At 36.6% G+C, this 19,817-nt stretch overlaps 1 protein-coding gene across 1 annotated transcript; it reads left to right on the forward strand.

Moving 5' to 3' along the window:
* The first annotated feature begins 1,767 nt into the window (after positions 1–1,767).
* LOC134493670 (coagulation factor XIII B chain-like) lies at positions 1,768–18,355 on the forward strand. The gene is made up of 11 exons (XM_063298390.1): positions 1,768–1,844; positions 5,343–5,543; positions 6,247–6,444; positions 8,410–8,586; positions 8,709–8,885; positions 9,813–9,992; positions 10,844–11,074; positions 12,091–12,297; positions 13,769–13,951; positions 17,137–17,347; positions 18,094–18,355. Exons 1-11 carry the CDS (start codon positions 1,775–1,777, stop codon positions 18,095–18,097), a joined length of 1,839 nt encoding a protein of 612 aa, XP_063154460.1. The 5' UTR covers positions 1,768–1,774; the 3' UTR covers positions 18,098–18,355.
* The last annotated feature ends 1,462 nt before the right edge of the window (positions 18,356–19,817 follow it).

Here is a 19,817-nt window from a genome sequence, read left to right on the forward strand (position 1 = left end):
TGTTTCAGTTGTTTTGATTTTTACTGTTTTTAACTATTTTAATATATGAGAAATAATTCTTGCACGGTCTAAACACCCGGATATCAGATCTGTTCAATTTTAACACAAGAGAAGATGGAAATTGGCCATGTTGCCCAAAAGGGAAGAGGCGGCTAGCCTATTGCTTCATGCAGATGGGAGAAAAAGGCACAAGAATTTTGCATCTAGATTTCACTATAAGGCTTGCATTTGATACCCAGCAGTTGGTAGAATTCTTTCATAAAGAATCTGATTGTCAATCAGCTGTTGATTTTCTTTCAAGCCTCAGAGGATTGAAAAGTAATTCCTAAGTATTTAAATATGTTGGTATGTTTGGTGGTAATGTTATTGTCTACCAATGAGTATGGCTAGCTACCCTTTTAGTAAAAACTACTACTTTTGTTCTCTACTCATCTATTGTTACTAATAGATGATTACAAGGCTTCCTTTTCAATAAAATGCAATGATCTGAGGATTTGGCCTATTTATTTTCTTCATCCTGGAGGAGCCCAGAATAGTTTACAACAGAAAAATAAAAAACTTAAATAAGGCTATTACAATAAAACCAACACTCAACAATGGATGCAAAAAATAATGCAAATTTCATTTAAAAAGAAGCAAAGTAATAGGTAATCTAAACCTATGTTTATCTGCAAATGACTTGATAAATATGCTTTTTTTTTTCTTATTTTTTAAATATGAGTGGGGAGGGGCAGGCCAAACTTCCCTTCAGATGAGTTTTATAATTGGAATGCTGCCATGGAAAATGTTCTGCTGCTGGCAACTGCAGTATGAGTTGAACCATTTGTGAGACTGAACAAGGCCTCCCCAGCTTAATTTACATTCATAAATCCTAAATCATTTAGGAGGTAATAGATTGTCAACACTTATACTGAATTTGTGAAGTACTGTAGTATTTTTAGAGACTATTATGTAGTCCTGTTTAGCTCCCAATTTAACAGTCCAGCAACCATCCCGCGCTAGTTAGAGCTTCTGTGCTGCGTTTAATGGTAGCCTCATATGTAGTGTATTGCAATAATCCAAGAATGAGGTTATTAGGATATGAATCACTTAAATGTTGGGGAGATACTGTTCAATAAATAAGCAGATTTTCATGTATTAAATATAATTTTTTTAAAAACCCAGCCAGGGGCTAACTTCGGTCATATCAAACCTTTTAACTGATCATTTCAACATTGCAGATTTTTTTTATCACATTTGAATCAATCTGTTGAATTTGCTCAGCTATGAATTACAGTAATTAAACATTTGTTCCTATCCATTTAATGTTGCTTTTGGTTGTATTTATAAAACCTGGAACAGTATATTGAGAAATTTCCTAAAAAAGGATATTGCCTTCTTACAACTTAGATGTAGATATAAGTAATTCTATTTGGAGATAAAAGTTCATACTGAAAACAAGTATTTGCTGGTCAGACCCCATATAGGTGCAAGGCCAAGGAAGATTTCAATAAAGTATTTTTATGCCAGTCTAGGGGTAAATGCAGAACCTTGGAAACTGAAAGGAGCTTCCCAGTCTCAAAGTGAGTTAATTAAGGTAGAGTCTCTTTGAGGCACTTTTCCCCCAAATTCTCACTACCTAGATGGAGTTGCTGTTTATTAGATAATCTTTCAGCTGACTCCCCTGAAGCTTCCCAATGTGTCATGCTGTCCTATAAATTATTAACTGAATTGCCTTCAGAAACAGTAAATCAGCAAGACTGGGGTAATACAAACTTACCAGGAAGCACACAGGATGGGATATAAAAGGTGGATTTTTTCATTTCTGTTAGTGTTTGCTGCAATAGGGAAACTTCTTGCAGAAGGTAAAAATCAAATATATGCATGTTGTGGTTAGAATATCACTACTTATTCAACAATTATAGGGCAATTGATACTGTATTCTAGGTTCAAGTGACTTGTATATCCTCCCCTTCTGATTACTTTGTTCCTTTTAAGAATTTTAAAAATGTATGATTCCATGGATACTGAGAGGCTGAAAGTTGTGCTAGCAATCAAAAGGTTTTGGATAACTATTCAATCTTAACCAAGTTTTTTTGCCTGTGGCGGGGAGGAACATGGGAAATAAGAGGTTACACTTATCTGGATGAAGCAGATCATTATACAATAAGCCTCATCTAGGAACACCTACTTTCTCTCCTAGTTTAATGCAAATACACTGCGTAGTCTAAAGGACCCTTGTAAATAATTAGTTGTTGGAACCTAGATAACAATTCCAACAAATTGTATCCAGATGATCAGTCAGGCAAGTTTTATGTATGTTACTACTGTGTATATGTTAATTTCAGGACACTAATTTACTGCAAATAACCAAACAAGTGGTAGCTTTGGTGGGTCTACATTTTAGGTAATCTTTCGAGTCATCTGTGGAAATTGCAGACTTTAATCCCTTTTTACCCTGGAAGAACTCTTGATCCCTTTTTTGTTGTTTTTGATCTGTTTTTGATCTGTTGTTTTGATCTGAACAGATAATGACCTGTTATAAAACTGTAGTATCCTGCATAATTACATTTTCTTCTTCTCTAGATCATACATTTTTCATTTAAAAAATATTTTCTTTTTCACCAGAAAGACATGGCAAGGCATTTGTTCCACAATGTTAACGAAATGTATTTGTGATATGTTCCACACTCTATCTTATTTAAAGTTACGGGTTTTACAAGTTTGTTTTTGAATCGGGCACAGAAATAGGCAAAGGCTAAGTTTGTTATATATTGTATATGGATAAACTAGTCCCACAAATTTAACAGGAAGCCAAGAAGAGCCTATACAAAACATAGATATGTTAATGTGAATGCACTAAAAACAGGTGGCATATAAATTTTGATAATAATATAATTGCTTATAACAGTAATGTAATAATTAGGATTAACCTTATTTAATCACACTGTCCTATGAGTTACCTTCAAGAGAGTCATCCTGTAAGTCTTCCTCACTTCCAGTTTATGCTTTTGTGGGCTGCATCTGTTATTCTTAAAAGTGCTACAAAACTCTGATTTTTGGTGACCATGGACCAACATGGCTCTCCTTCTGTGATATATGTGGGACACCACACGGTTCTATTCTCTCTGCCTGCTTTTCAATATCTACATGAAGTCACAGGATGTGGCTCTCTGCTGCCTTGGGGTTCGGTATCATCAGTACACTGATGATACCTAACTATATCTTTTAACTCCGGGCTGGCCAAATGAAGCTGTCGAGGTTCTGTCCCAGTGCCTGGAGGCTCTGTGGGCTTGTATGGGGAGGAATTGTCTGACTCAGTTGTAGAGTAGCTGTGGGTATTTGAACCACCCAGATCTGGGGATATTCCCACTTTGACCTTGAATGGGGTTGCACTTCCCCATTCAAGGTGGTGCACAATTTGGGGGTCTTCCTGGACTCACAGCTCCTGCTTGATCAGCAGGTGGCAGCTGTGGCCAGGAAGGCTTTTGCCCATCTTCATCTGGTGTATCAGTTGAACCCTTTCCTAGATTGGGGGGCCCTTCGGGCAGTCACTCATGCCCTGGTCATCTCATGGCTTGACTATTACAATGTGCTCTACATGGGTTGCCCTTGAAGACCACCCAGAAGCTTCAGCTGGGCCAGAATGCTGCGGCATGAGTAGTGACAGGCATGCCTTGGTATGCCCATGTTACACCTCTGCTTCATGAGCTGCACTGGTTGTCAGTTTGCTTCCGGGTGTGATTCAAGGTGCTGGTTGCTATCTAAAAAGCCCTACATGGCACAGGGCCCGGTTACTTGAGGGACCATCTATCTCCCATAGCATCTGCCCAGCTGGTTTGATCTGGCAAGGTTGGTGCGCTCCAAGTTCCCTTGATTAAACTATGTCATCTGTTGGGAAGCATGCCTTCTCTCTGGTAGCACCTGCTCTCTGGAATAAGGTTTTCCTCAAGACTCAAACAGCCCCCACCCTACTGGTATTTCAAAGGGCTCTGAAGACATAGCTCTTTGCCCAGAACTTTGGCAAGGATGATTGACACCCTTTACATTCTTTTCCTTGTTCCTCTCTGGGTTTGTTTTCTTTGCCATCTTTGCTCTTTTGACTTATGCTGTTTTTGTGCTTTTATTGTTCTTTGTTTTAAAATGTTTGTAACAATTGTAAACCACCCAGAATCACTGGAAGTTGGGCAGCATATACATTTAATAAATTATTACTACTAACAGTCTTTGTATAAGCAAAGCAAAGTTAGACTTCATTTTGGAATTCTCTCTTTTTTTTTTTCTATTATCACTCAGATGTCAACTATGTGATCTCAGGTGCCCCTGCCTCTTCTGAATCTAGGTTATGCATCTGGCAGTTCTTATTCCATGTACTGTTGAAGTTTGGATAGCAAAATCTTGAGCATTATCTTATTAACATGTGAAATAAGTTTTAATTGTTGGTCCTTACTGCATTTTTCAGCACTTTTTTGGTATAGGTAGTCCTTGTTTAGTGAATGCCTCATTTAGCAACTGTTTGGAGTTACAACGGTGATGAAAAAGTAATTTTATGACCAATCCTCGTATTTAAAATCTTTGCAGGTCTATAAAACAAAGGAAAGCTGAAGTAAGATTATAAGCACAGTCGTGGTTTTACTTAGTGACTGCTTTGCTTAATGACCAAGTTGACAGTCCCAGCTGTGGTCACTAAATGAGGACTATCGGTATTGGAATAGAAATGGCTCTTCTATATTCTATATTCTATAATTATCTGTGTTTTCCATATCTGCTTGTAAATCAGATGTGCATTTTAATTGCATTATTTTGTAAGAGTTTTAAAAGTACCGGTATTTAATCAGCTCCTCCACACAGGTATCAGATGCTAGCCATGATGAGGAAAAGATGACGTGATGTCACAGCACAAACTCTGCCCTTTTGTACTTGTTTCTTGATGTCAAACAAGTACAGTATACATATGTCACAGGGTTTGCATTGTGATGTCATGATGCTATTTCTGACACTTGCCTCCCCTTACCTTCTTCTCTGTTGAGGATGCTGCACACAGCAGCTTTATTATTAATATGTTCTAATGTCCATTTAACTTCACTTTCCAGAAGGTCTAGGTCTTGTTGAGTGAGCAAACCTACCTGTGTTATCATAGATTTTGGGACCTTTTTATTCTCAAAATCTGAGTCATGAAATAGAACAATGATGTGTTCAGCTAGATTCTGGTGAATATAGTCAAAGGGACTGATACCATATTTTAAAAAGACATAACTCCCAGCCTTTTTCCCCATTTGCCTATTGCCCTTGTTTGAAATAAAGTTGTTTGAGTGGTATATTACTCATTTCTTCCTACTTGAACATTAACACATTTCTTCTAGACAAAGCTTGTGACTTCCCCAATATAGAAAATGGAAGGATGGCACTATATTATTATAGTTTTGAAAAGTATTATTTTCCAATGAAGAAAGGTGAAAAGCTTTCATATACCTGCTTGGCTGGGTATTCAACTGAAATTGGGAGTCAAAATGCAAGGATAAACTGCACAAGTGAAGGCTGGACACCAGTCCCCAAATGTTACAGTAAGTCCATGTCCTTGTCTTTCCTAGTCTGGTTAGAAATTAATTTTATATATAAAGCTTAGTTAAGATATGGTCAAAATTGGATTCTCTAAGCAACCTCTGTGTATACAATTTGAAAGTTAAAAAAATATTTCCCAGTGTTGGTCTTGATATATGCATTTAACTGTGGTATGAGCACATCGGTATCAACAAATTTCCATTGATTATTTTTCACCATTTTCCATGTTTCCATGTTAATTTCATTAAACTAAAATCAACATGGAAACAATGGAAGAATGTCATATGTGAATGTATAGTCCCTATAATTGCAAAGGATTTCTAATCTGGAATGAAGTAAGAAAAATGAAGTAAGTATAGTCCTTACTTATAGCCAGATTCCTAGGGACTATAAAATAAAATTAGGATAGAAACACCAAGGACATGAAAAAAATATGTAAAAATTATAAAAGGACATTTATATTCTATACAGCTACCTTGCCTCCTATATTTCACATGATTATTAATCCATCCCTGCTCCCCTAACTTACCTTGAATACTATAGGTTTCTCAAAATATTAACATGGCTTCTTGATGTGTGGAATTTGACTAAGTGACTGTAGGTCCTTTCTATACAGTAATATAATTCTTGCCATGTAAGAGTGAAGTTTTATGAACAAAGAAAAAAAATAACATTTTCCTCATCTTTTTATTTAATACCCTGAAGAGAAATGTGTCCAACCTACCCTGGATAATGGTGTTTTTTCTGAAATAAAACTGTCCTACAACATCTGGGAAAAGTTAGAATACAGTTGCCATTCAGGCTACCAAACTCCAGGAGGCAAGAGAGATGCAACCATACAATGTCTTCAAGATGGATGGTCAGTTCAGCCACAGTGTATGGAAGCAACTGAAAAACCTTTAGGTAATACCTCTCTCCCTACCCTTATCCCACAGCTCTGAAGTTATTAAGAAGATTTTAGACTATGTTATTATTGGAGTCAGGACATTGAATCATCTCGCAGAAATTTCCATGGAACATTTTCCACTGCATAATAAGCCAATAGAGCAGAAGCCAACGGAGATCTAGTCAAAGTAAATTCCAGAGTAAATTCCACCGGCTCAGTAAGAATTGTAGTTTTAGGATTTACTTCTGAATAAATGTGTGTTATAAAGCTCCAGTTGTACTGAGACAATTACTGCTTTTGTGATCTTTGAGAATATGTGTGTGAGAAAATATCCTGGAAACAAGATTTAGTGAAACAAAATCTTCAAAATCTCTTCACTCTTGAAACCCCTTGGGAGAAAATATTTACATCCTTACGGCCTTTGCAATGCCACAAGTATGGATTTATTGCATTTAGAAAAAGTATTAACAGCATAAAATAAGTCATTACTATTATTGGTAGAAAAGGATGGAAGAGTATTCCCTAAAAATGAAAATGTTGAAATTCTGTGCACTTAAAAGCATCCATTCCAGTGATCTTTGTAAGAACTATGATTTAACTAAGAAGTGTGGGTTTGCTTTTTTTCTTTTTCAACTTCCCTCTCTGTGCCTCTTTTCTTTTCTGTCATGCCTTATAGAATGTAAGAGACTTTTGGAATCTTTTCAACTTCTTTTCAAGTGGAATTAAAATATATTAAATAATCAATCTGAACATTCAGATCTAAATGATACATTCCTGACAAGTATTGCTTCTACTGTAATACAAATGCCACTGGGGAAAAGTTAATTAAATATAAATGTTTTTATTTTCTTTAACAGAAATTCTAAGCAGGCAGTTTTTATGTTCACTGATCCAAATATATAAAACATAAAGGAGGGTATGTGCAAGCATCTAAATTCTCACCCCATGCTTCTCAAGTTTCAGCAGGCCAATAACTCTATGCACAGGTTAAATATTCTTAGCAACTTATTTGTGCTGCAAAGGTAATAAGCCAATAGAGCAGAAGCCAACAGAGGTCTAGTCAAAGTCAATTCCAAAGTAAATTCCACCAGCTCAGTAAGAATTGTAGTTTTTGGATTTACTTCTGAATAAATGTATACATGCTTACTTGGAAAATGTATTCATCTCAATGGAACTTAATTTTGTTGAGGTATGCATAACATTCCTTTTATGGATGAGTTTAGTTATAAATACAACTAAAATGAGGTACTATTAAAATTAGTATTTTTTAAAATTGATACATTTCTTCAATAAGCATTCCATTTTGTGGGTAAAAAGTTGGGTCTCAAATCTGGAATTTTGGCAAGCAGAACAGATTTACTTTTAACAAATAATCTTACAAAATCTATCTCTAAACATGTTTGCCAGAGAGAGAGGATGCCAGCCTTTTATTTCTTGAGTCTTAGCAGAAACAGTGTGTAAACCAGAAACTAAGAGTGCCATCATTTGAAGTTGCAGACTTGTTTAAGCTTAAGAAAAAATGTCAAATGTTAATACATCTGAGTTTCCTCTTTTTGTCCCTTCTTGAAAGTTGCAGAACTTCTCATCCTTTAATACCCATCTTCCCCAAGATAAAAGCTCCTGCAAAGATGAGGTTCTGCCCAGGGTTTGACTGGAGCTACTTGTGCAGAATCTGCCAAATGACCCAAGAGACCAATAGAATTACAGTATATCTGACCTTTATAATCCCCAACTGAGGTCAGTTAATCTGAAAGAAAAGTGTCTGAGTTACTCTTTGCTATACCTGACTTAATTTTATATCTGCCTTGTCACTTCCATGTTTAGGTTTGCCTCTGGATAAGTTAAGGTCTCAGTGAATTATAAAATATCAGCAACAGTAACAATAATAATGATATCCATTTAAAGTACTGTTTTCTGCACAAGCTATTCTTCCTCTTCCTTTCTTTCAATATCTGTCTGGTTTTTCTACTATTTGTATTCAGAGACTTGCTTAGCACCAGATCTGCTGCATGGTCACTATCATACAGTCCAGAGAGTGTTCAGTGTAAATGACAAGCTCAAATATGAATGCACTGATGGATATCTTACAGCTGGAGGAAACACAACAGAAGAAGTACTATGTCAGCTTCAAGGCTGGTCCCTTGTTCCCAAATGTACTAGTAAGTTGATTTGCAAGATTTTGTTTTAGGCCAAGACCAACATTCTAAGTAGGTATTATGTGTCAAAATTGAAAAATAGATCACTTACTCATGTTCATTCTTACTTTGCCTTCTCTTTTTAGAATTAGAGTGTTCACCCCCAAATCCTGTTGAACATGGAGTTGTTTATCCCAAGAAGGGCAGTTATGAAGAAGGAGATGTAATTCAGTTTATCTGCCTGGAAGGTTATACTTTGAGAGGGTCTGAGTTAATTCAGTGTTATTACTTTGGCTGGTATCCAGAGTTTCCAGTATGTGAAGGTAATTTTCTTTATACTATTCACAGATCCCTATAACTTTTATTTATTTATCTGGTAAATTTATATAGCTGCCCATCTCACATACATGAATCTGGCATACAAAGTTAAAAACACAAAACAATACAACAAAATAACTAAATAACTAAAAATTTAACAACAAAAATCATTAAAATGATTTAAAAAATTTAAAATCATTTTAAAATCTCATTATCTGCAGAGCAGTGTATTCAATTTTCCTAGCAATATAGCCGCTTGAAGGTTCCATACCCACATTACTGGATCCCTAGGCCATGTGGTAAAAAGCCATGTTTTCAGGTCCTTCCAGAAAGTCACCAACGTAGGGGCCAACCTCAGGGAGAGTGATCTTCTGTAGAATGGGTGCCACAGCAGAAAAGGCTCTCCTCCTGGGTCCCATCAGATGACATTCCTTTGTGGATGGGACCCGCAACATGCACTTCCTGCCAGAAGGGTTCCTAATAGCTGAAACGCAGTTAACAAGCAGTTTAACAAGTGATTAGAAAAGGAAGTATCGAATCCAGTTCCTTTTGAAGGTGCCGACTGCATTTTGAGCAAAAAGATGGCTATTCCCTTGTCACCCAGAGCTCTAAACCCACCAGAGACTGCTGTTTTGTGGTCTCCTCACAAGGAGCAACTCTGTGGAGCACTTGTAGGTGATCTCAGGTCCTCTCCTTGTCCGGAGAGGAATTAAGAAGAGCCAATCTACTCACCGGCTCTTCATTCTATTGTGGTCATCAGCTGATAATTAATTTAATGACATTAAATTAATCATTATAGAGCAAATGCTTTATAGTCTGTTTTTCTCCAAGATATCTTTGGACAGGGTTTTTCTGAAAAACTGTATTGTAAAACTTTTATTAACCAAACAAAAAAGGTATTTTGCTGTTGTTTATTATTATCATGATTACAGAAAGAAGAAACAAATGCCCTCCTCCACCTCAGCCCCCGAATACCAAATTGTTAACCAATTTAAGAACCTACCATCAGGGAGACATAATACATTTTCAGTGTGAGCATTCTTTTCAACTTAATGGAACTGCAGAAATCCAATGTGAAAATGGCAGATGGACTTCACCTCCCAAATGCATAGGTCTGTCTCTAAATATCAGTGTTAGATAATTACATTTTGAAAGATAGCATTTTAAAATATAGTTTAATACCTACATTGTGTATTTTCTCCCAAATATATATGTGTTATGCATTCAGGTATATATAGTCATCCAAAAATAAGTATTTTAAATATTAGATATTCTCGATAGCTAGCTCTATCCAAGAGATTTAGATCATTTTATTTTATTTTATTTTATTTTATTTTATTTTATTATTTTATTTTATTTTATTTTATTTTATTTTATTTTATTTTATTTTATTTTATTTTATTTTATTTTATTTTATTTTATTTTATTTTTAGCCCACCTTTATTATTTTTATAAATAACTCAAGGCAACGAACATACCTAATACTCCTTCCTCCTCCTCTTTTCCCCACAACAGCAACCCTGTGAGGTGAGTTGAGCTGAGAGTGACTGGCCCAAGGTCACCCATCCAGCTTTCATTTTAATTTTCCTCTCTATTTCTATTCTATTTCATTTCATTTCATTTCTATTTCCTATAAGAATGAACAAAGAACATACTCCTCAGACATCTTTATTCCTGGAACAAAAAATTATCTCTTTTCCAAGACAGAGAGGCAGTAGGAAATTGACTAGTACCATCTGTATCCAAGCACATCCTTTGCTGAATTCTGAATTTTCCTAGCTATCTCCTTGGATCTCATAATGCTAACATGTGGAGAAAGAGAAAAAGGAAATTTGTAACTTAAAATGCAAGAGGATTGAAATGCCATTTATATAATAACTTTCATAAAGTATACCTGAGCATCATTAGAATTTTTTGTTTGTTTGTTTTACTTCTGTTTCCATCATTTTTGTTTATTTCTCAGATGTGGGTAGGGCATTAACCACAGAAGATTATCGGATTATAGAAACTGATGGGAACTGCAATTCCCCTCCTGTAGTTAAAAATAGTATTATTATTAATGACATTGGTCCATTGGCAAGTTACAAACCTGGATCTCTAGTGGAATATGCATGTCGTCCTTTGCATATAATGAAAGGATCCAATACAGTTCATTGTGTCCATGGAGCTTGGACTGAGTCACCAATTTGCTTAGGTAAGCCTTGAAGAACAAATCAATTATATAAATTATTAAATTGAAGAGTACTGTGAACAAATGAATAAAGGAATGATGTATTGCCAGATCTTAGTATTTTTTAGATCTTAACATATTTGCCAGCTTTTATTCAAGAACTTCTGAAATAGTGTATTACGTTAGAGATTAGTATTTCTAGACAGTGGATATGCACTACATGAGTATTGAGAACCGATTATCATGGACATTTTCCCAAGAATGATGAACAAGCTCAGAACTCTGTGTTAGAAGTTCCCATCCCTCACATGGCCATACATATCAACTTTTTATTTTATATAAAAAGATATTTTATATTACTCTATATCAAGAGAGTAATGGGGGCCTTCTGTCAGTTTCATATACTTCTGGATGCCTAATCCTATTCATGTATTGCAGATGGAAGACATTAGACTGAACAACCACTATAGTACATTGCTATTCTATGAAATTTTCAAACTAGGCTAAGGAAACATTCAGCTTTATGTTCCTATAAATCCTATAATTATTCTTTAAAAGTATAGTAGCTCTTTCTCTCCAAAAATTTCTTCTCCAAAATAGTTTGAAAACTGAATGCCCTAAGTGTGGTTAAGACACAAAATTTGCCCACCATAATTAACATTCAAAACATGTTTGGTTATCACAATTGACATATCTCCCTTTTGTAAGAAATAGCTAACAATAGACAAGCTCTGCCCATAATACATTTTCTGTTATGGATTGAGCTGCTGAAATGTGAATAATACATCAAATGATTGATCAGTTGTGTTTTGATACTGGGGGCCATGACTCTGATGGCCATGACTGTTGATCACCACTAGGCTTTACTATCTAGGGCAGGAGACTATGAAAGGCAGCAAATCATTGTTATCATAAATTAAGAATGTTCTCCTTTCCCATCTCCCAGTCAACTAGATTTGTGGCTTGGGAAATTGCTGAGTGCCAATAATTTTCTAATTATAGAACTTAATATCATATTATTGTTGATCCTTGTCTTACAGAGCCATGTTTAGCTAGGGAAGAAATTCCTGGCAATTACAACCTAGAAATGAAATGGAAGCTTGAAGAAGCATGGTATTTCCTCCATGGTGACATTATTGAATTTGCATGTAAACCAGGATATATTTTGCCACCCTTAGTCTCAGAATCCAAATTGCTGGTGCAATGCAATAATGGACAACTGAAATACCCTCAGTGTATTTCCAAAGGTAAAATGATGCTGTCTTTGGCAAAAGTTTTATTCACAGTTCTGTAAATTCCAACATCCTCAGAGAGTGACCATCTGCAGTTACAACAGTGATGAAAAAGTAACTTTGTGACCAATGCTCGCATTTATGACCTTCGCAGCATCTCTCTCTCTCTCTCTCTCAATCATGTGTTTGCCATTACAGTCAGCTAGTACGGGTTGTCCTGTGCCTGACTCATCCCCCTCACCCTTGCAGAACAGAGAGATTCCCTAAGCAAGTTACCTCTTCCTGAGCTGCTTTTCTCTGCAGTGCAGCATGTCTCTAAAAAGTGTTAAGGACAAGTTAACAAGCTCAACTCTGTGACCTTAATTAGTTGAATAGAATCCTGTGCCAGCTGGCAGCTGCTGCTTGAAATTGACAAGACCCTAATCAGTTTCACACAAAAGGCTTGTGAGCCTCCTAAGCGGCTTGTGGTTTGCAGCTGCAAGTGTGCTAGGCAAACAGCTGGTGCTAGCGCATTCCTTTCATTGTGTGCCTGCTTCCTCTCTTGTAATCCCTTCCTCTGCAATGAATGTAAACATAAACACCAATTCTCTTCTTGCTAATTATCCCAGCCCTGGGGTGAGCATTCCAAAGGGGAAAAGGGCTGTAAGATGATGCTGTAAAGCAAAGGAAAACTGATGTAAAATCGTAAGCAAGTCACAGTTGCTAAATGAGGACTACCTGTATAGCACTGGAAGTTTAAAGGTCTATCACTGTATTACAGTAATGAGGTTCACCGATTATGTGCATCTAAATATTATGCTTTTATCTAAAAACGTAATTGTAGTTGCCTGCAGTGAATAGGTACTAATATCTATGAAATTTGTCAATTTGGTATCTGTGAGATATCATCAAAGGTTCAAGGTCTAATTCCTCTGTGCATATTATAATGTGAGCCACTGTTCTCTGGATGAAATATCTAAGCGTATGTAGGAACAAAAAGAGAGGCTGATGTCCATATACTGTTACTGGACTGTATATTATATTCCATTTATTTTGAATTCCATTTATACTATTGTGTTCCTTTAAGGAATTGGCGTGACAAAATGATATTCCTCTTTATTCTCATGTAACAACCTTCTTTTACTTTTTTCATAGGAACTTTCCCCCCAACTCTGTCTTTTGCTCAGTATACAGCTAGGACATTTTAATTTTTTTTAAAAAAGGAACTAGGTTTCTTTCTGTCATTAATATGATATCATGCTGTCATTTGATTTTGACTTTATGATGACATCACAAATAGAAATCTGAATGATGTCACCACCTATCATTTTGAATGGGGGAGCATTTTTACCCCAATTTTGCAATATACTACTTTCTATAAAATAGGGATTGCAGGAGAAAATTTGTGCAAAAGGACCTGTCTCCTCTCCATTTTAAAACTGATTTTAGCTGTAACACATTACTGCCCTATGCTACCTTTATTTGTTTTCCCCACTTTGTTTTGCAGGCTTAAGTGCTAACTGTGGTTCTCCACCTTCCATAGAAAATGGGGCTGTTGTGGGCTCATTAACAGAAATCTATGAAGATGGTTCATCAATACAGTACACTTGCAATGAATATCATGTTTTGCAAGGCTCCAGAACAGTGTTTTGTTCAAGGGGCCAATGGACTATTCCACCTGTTTGTATAGGTATTGTACAGTGTTGTTACCATCATTATAACACAATACAAATAGATATCCAAGTAAATGTGCAGCTTCAATGCATTTCAATATATTTTAGAAAATTATTGGTGTCTTCAAGCCTAAGTGGAGGGGCCTCAATATAACATTCTGCAATTGCTCAATTATAATGCAAATTACATGGTAATGAAGTAGATGTTATGATTATGCATACTAGCTTGAAATGAAAGTTCAGATTTGATATATAACTTCAGTAGGGATGGGCTGCTCTTGAGGAATGTGATTCTCATTCTGTGCTCAACCTGAATGCTAAGTTATTGGACCCTCAGTGGCCTGGCTTTGAATCTAAGGTTGGTATGGAATAAGGTCTCCCTGATCTATGATTTGATAGTGGATGAGAGGGGTAATCTAACATGTATTACTGAAACCTGATTGGGCATAGAGGAGTATATTCCCCTCTCAGAAATAAGATCACCTGGGTTTCAAGTGTGACTCCAATTGTGACCATTGGGCAGAGGTGATGGAGTGGCAATTGTCATCTGAGAGATTCTGGTGGCTTTCAGAGTTACTGTCCCACAGATAATGAGATGTGAGGCCCTGTTGATAAGGTTGAGCTCTAGAGATCAACAGAAATTGTTGCTATTGTATCAGTCTTCCTGCTGCATAGCAGCTTTCCTGCCTGAGCTGCTTGATGCTGTGGGCAGGTTGGTGTTAGAGTTCCCCAGACTTACAGTATTGGGGGACTTCAACCTGCCTTTCCTAGGTACAGGGCAGGAAACAGCTCAGGAGTTTGTGGCCACCATGGCAACCATGGATCTCATCCAGATTATTTTAAGGCTTGACTCACAGCAGTGGTGTTAGCCCTTCAAGGTAGTCCAGACAAGAAGCACCATAATGAATACTAGCTGTATCTTTATTGTAAGGTTACATTAACAGAATCTTGCAAGTCTGGAAGTATTCCTCCCCTCTGTTCCTCTCCGGGAAACTAGAGGGGGTGCCTTCTGAAATGCTTCCCATGCCCCTTCTGTTTCTGTAGACTGAGATACCTTTTGCATGATGGTTGTCTAGTCTGTGGCTTTTCCTCCTGTGTCCCATGGTCATTCCCACATGCCATTACAAGTGGTCTTACATTAGATCTGTGTTTTTTTTTGGTCTCAGAAAAGTGGCAACATGATCTGGAGTTGGGGTATGTTACTATCAATCCCTTGTCATGGTCAGATCACTTTGTTGGCCATAGACTTCTCTGCAGCCATTGTCTGCTGCAGGGAGGAAGGACCTATTTGATAGGTTTTCCCATGACATCTGATGGACCCTATTGGTTTCCAGAGGAAATTTGGGCAAGTTTCTGAGGCTCTAATGCAGTTTGATTAAGGCCTTAGTTGCAGCTTGGAATGAAGGGACAGTGACATCAGATTGGATCATGCTTATGCAGACTCTCTCTGCTCATGATCTTAGAAAGCTCCCTGGTTTTCAGAGATGCCTGAGGAGATGAAATGTCAAAAGAGATACCTACAGCACTACTGGAGGAAGATAGTGAATTTGATCAAGCATGGATAAAAGTTTTTATTAAGGATTATCTCATGGCAATAAGAGTGGCAAAATGTAATGAATTCTCCACTTATTGGCAGCCATATTCAAGATGACCCATTCCCTCTTGTGTAGGAATGGGCCTGAGGAACATCTGCAAGCTCACTGTGAAGACTATTTGAAGCATCAGTTAGGTAGTTGCTTGGATCCACTCTGGCTTTGTAGGTTCTTTGGAGTTGACTGAGGTACAGTCTGGGAAGAGTTTGAATCTGATGATACTAAGGAAGTGGGCAGAGCCCTTGGGGCTGTAACTATAGCAACATATGGTTGAATCCAGGTGATGATGAATTTATGTTTGTGAAAGGGATGGTTCCCCCGTTCTCTCCTCAAGAAACCATCCCTGGATCCAGTGCTTCTGAACATTTTTTTTTGTCTTGTCCCCTCTCTCTCCTTTTTAGGTTTGATTGTTGGGAAGGGTTCAGCTTGGAGACACAGAGGGCCCTGGAAGAAGTAGATTAACTGGACCCTTTTCAGTTGCATTTCAGCCTGGCATATAGCATTGAATCAGGATTGATTGCACCTGTAGATGATTTGTGGTGGGACCAGGATGCAGGTCATGCATCCATCCTGATCTTCCTTGATCCCTCAGTGGCTTTCAATATTATTGGTCATGATATTCTTCTGGATCAGTTTCAGGATTTGGGTGGGGGGCATAGTGCTGTGGTGATTCTCTTCCTCCAAGGCCATTTGCAGTTGGTGGTGATAAGGGGGAGAGACCCAGCCCTAGACTCCTGATTTGTGAGGATCCTCAGGGCTTCCTGTAGTTGTTAAATAGAACCAGGGGGAGAGGGCACAGGGTCGGACTAATTGAGGGACTGTCCTGCTATGATTATGTGCAGAAGGAGGAGGAGGCACAGCACAATCAGACCTGCAAGATTTCGTTATATTTAGTCTCAATAAAAGTATTTTTAGCCTTCCTGTGGAGTTGATTTCATGGCCTGGTCTACCTAGTGGGGCTGACATTAAGTCTGCCCATCCCACAGGATCTGACAGAGTGCTTTGGGTCCCCTCCATGAAACAATGGCATCTAATGGGTCACAGGAATGTGCCTTCTTTATCATGGAGCCTGCCCTTTGGAGTACCATACCACCTGAGATTCAGATGGCCCCAACCCTGCTAGCTTTCTGTAAAGCTATAAAACTTGTTTTTCCCCCAAGACAATTGTGATGTTGGATAAGCCCATCTGGAAACTGGTTTAGGATTTTGAATATGTTGTGGCTTTGGCTTCTATTTGTGCTGTTTTATACTGTGTTGTTGTGGTTCTTTATATTTGATTGTTTGGTGTTTAACCCCAAAGTATTAATAGTGCAACAAATCAGCTACCATCTGATTTTTAAAACAATATACATACTATAATTTTTAGCAACAAATTTTCAGTTATTTTCAAATTAGCCATCTAATGGAGTGAAAATATGCAAGCTGTTGATAATTCTAATTTATGAAGTTGTAGTTCATTGATGTTTATATTTTAGCAAATGCAACATAGGAAAATCATAGTATCTAATGGAAATGTTCTACTAAATTTCATGGTATGGTGGTAATACTACTACTACTACTACTACTACTACTACTAATAATAATAATAATAATGTATTTATTTTCTAAAGAGCCATGCAGCTTATCACAGGAAGTGATGGAAAAAAATAATTTGCTTCTGAGATGGAGTTTTGACAACCGACCTTATTTTCTTCATGGAGAATTTGTTGAGTTTATATGCAAAGCATACCACACTGGACTCCTATCAAGTTCACCCTCTGATTTTAGAGTACAGTGTCAGAATGGACAACTAGTATATCCACAATGCATTATGAATAAAGGGTAAGTAGAAAATTATCTGCAGTATATCTTCATACTTACTTAGTTCTTTGTTTTCCTTGTTTAAACAGCTACTGTAAGCTTCTCAGAAATATATTTTAAGGATTTGGGCATATTGATTACATGGTATTGGGACAATACATGTTAAACACATTTCTCTAAAGTGATCAAACAGTTATTGCTACCTCAAAAATATCACCAGTTTTCAAGAATTCCTCTTTGGTTCCTTTCATTCTGCTATAATTAGAAAAATACAGGATTTTTATTTTTACTTAATTAAATCTCAGTTGAATCTGAACTATTGGCAATATTAGAAAATAGATGTTATAAAAAGACTTGGCTTGGTTCAAGCACTGTAGAAGACTTGATGGATATTTTTACAATGTACCTTGTAATTTTATAATGTACCTTGTAAAATAGGGAAAGGGGAAGTATTCCAGTATATAAAAGGAGACTAATGCAACAGACAGTGCTCTGTCTGTTGAAGAATATGAAAAAGCATATGGCTGTAAAATTCTTCTTCTTTTAGTTATAGACCAGTCAAGAGAAAATGCAGTATTTTGCCACAGGATACTTGGAAGTTACATTGGTTTATATAACCTCTTCTTTTTGAGCTGAGCAGTACTGCTGTTTTAACACTTACGAATAATTTATCTTCCTTCCCAAACCAAGTTTTATGAGTATTGGTTATGGTTATATACTTTGTCTTTCCTTGTAAGTAATATTTTACGTCTTTTGCTTTTCTTTAGATAAAAGAAAATTGAAAAAAACTTTGGTGACTTTTCAACCTCATACCCTGTTGCAAGAAGCTTGCCAGATTAACTTTCATTATCTTTTTTACTGCTGAAAGACTATAGTCACTCAGAGTCACTGGAACTGCTGTTGACTTCAGCATGCAACATCATTTGAAGATGCTTGTAAACAGAATAATTCCATGATCTGTTTATTACAATATTTATTATTGTAATAAATATTCATATTTATTACAATAAACTTCGGCTTTGCATTTTTCCACTTCAGTTTTTTTAAATACCAAATTTAAAAAATTCTTCCACATTCTTCTTTTATTTTTCTTATTAGTAGTATTTATGTATGTATGTATTTATTTGATTTCTATAGCCACCCATCTCAACAAGTGACTCTGGGTGGCGTTCAATCATAAAAAAGACAATTAAAACAATGAAACAACCATTATAGCAATATACTTAACAAGACTTTTTCATATATCTGGGACTAATCTGTTGGCAGAGTGCTAGAAAGCATTTGGCGCAGGAGAGATCAGAAAAGTCACATACCAGGCATTTCTATAAAAATAAATTTATTTACAGAAAGCACAAAAACGTATTTATAGGCTTTGTGCATTCGCACACGCTCAGAGAGGAGAGATTTCTCTCAGCTGCATACTCTCTGCAAGCCTAAAGAGAAGGAACTAAGTAACAAGCAAACTGCCCTCGCTTCAGGATATGCAACTATTAACACCTAAAAAGAGGACAATTAAATTCAACCTCTTCACCCGGCCAAAATGATTAGTTACCATAGTAACCTTAATCTTAGCAGAAAACAATATACCAATATAGTCAACATGTTCCAGCTACTCTTAAGTGATAGGATAACAGAGAGACTGACAAATACAACAGCAAGTTTATTTAGCCACAGTAATTTTATATATTAAACCTATTCTTAAAAGCATCTGCTTAACAAAATAAAAGTGTGCACTGGGTTCTCAGGATGTACTTTTTCTAATACAGAAATCTTAATGGCCTTCCATAAAGGTCCATGACATGCTATAGGTGCCACAAGATAATCAGATTTTATAAATAGTCAGTTTATAATGCAAAGACATGCTGTTCTTGATCACCTGTGCCACAGAATCCAAATGTATTTCCTAAAAAAACCTCCAAAGCAGCTTTCCTAAAGGTCACGTTAGCTAGCAATCCCAGAACCAGCAGAACCACCCCATCTAAAAAATGCTGAATATTCTCAGCACTCCTTCTAATGTTCCTCAGAAATTGGAACTTAAGTTTTCCTCCATCAGGATTTCAGGTAGAATATCACTTTTATTTGGAGTGACCTCTCCTATGATATTATTATTATTTCAGTCACATGATTCCTAGTGTAAAACATGTCTTGACCAAATTGTCTCAGAAATAGTAACTGAACTTTGTTATCTTTTGAATAGAATTATACTTACATTACTCTGAAGTAATAAAACTGGGTGGAAAGATATATCTGGTTAACAAAGGAATAATGGAACAAATTGACTTTTATTGAATAATGTTAAAAGGTAGGATTAAAATCAGTTTACTTATTTCTGCAAATTGTTTATATCCCACTATTATGAACCTACTCTGCCCCTAAAATTATTCCTAACTCTGTCTCCATAACAGGGAGAGGTATTCCCAGATCTGGACCCTGAGGCTCCCTCAGATCTGTCCCTTTATCTGCACCTTCCAAATCCCTCTCTCCAGTTTCC

The sequence above is a fragment of the Candoia aspera genome, chromosome 3, assembly GCF_035149785.1.
Source record: "Candoia aspera isolate rCanAsp1 chromosome 3, rCanAsp1.hap2, whole genome shotgun sequence".
Taxonomy (NCBI): Eukaryota; Metazoa; Chordata; class Lepidosauria; order Squamata; family Boidae; genus Candoia; species Candoia aspera.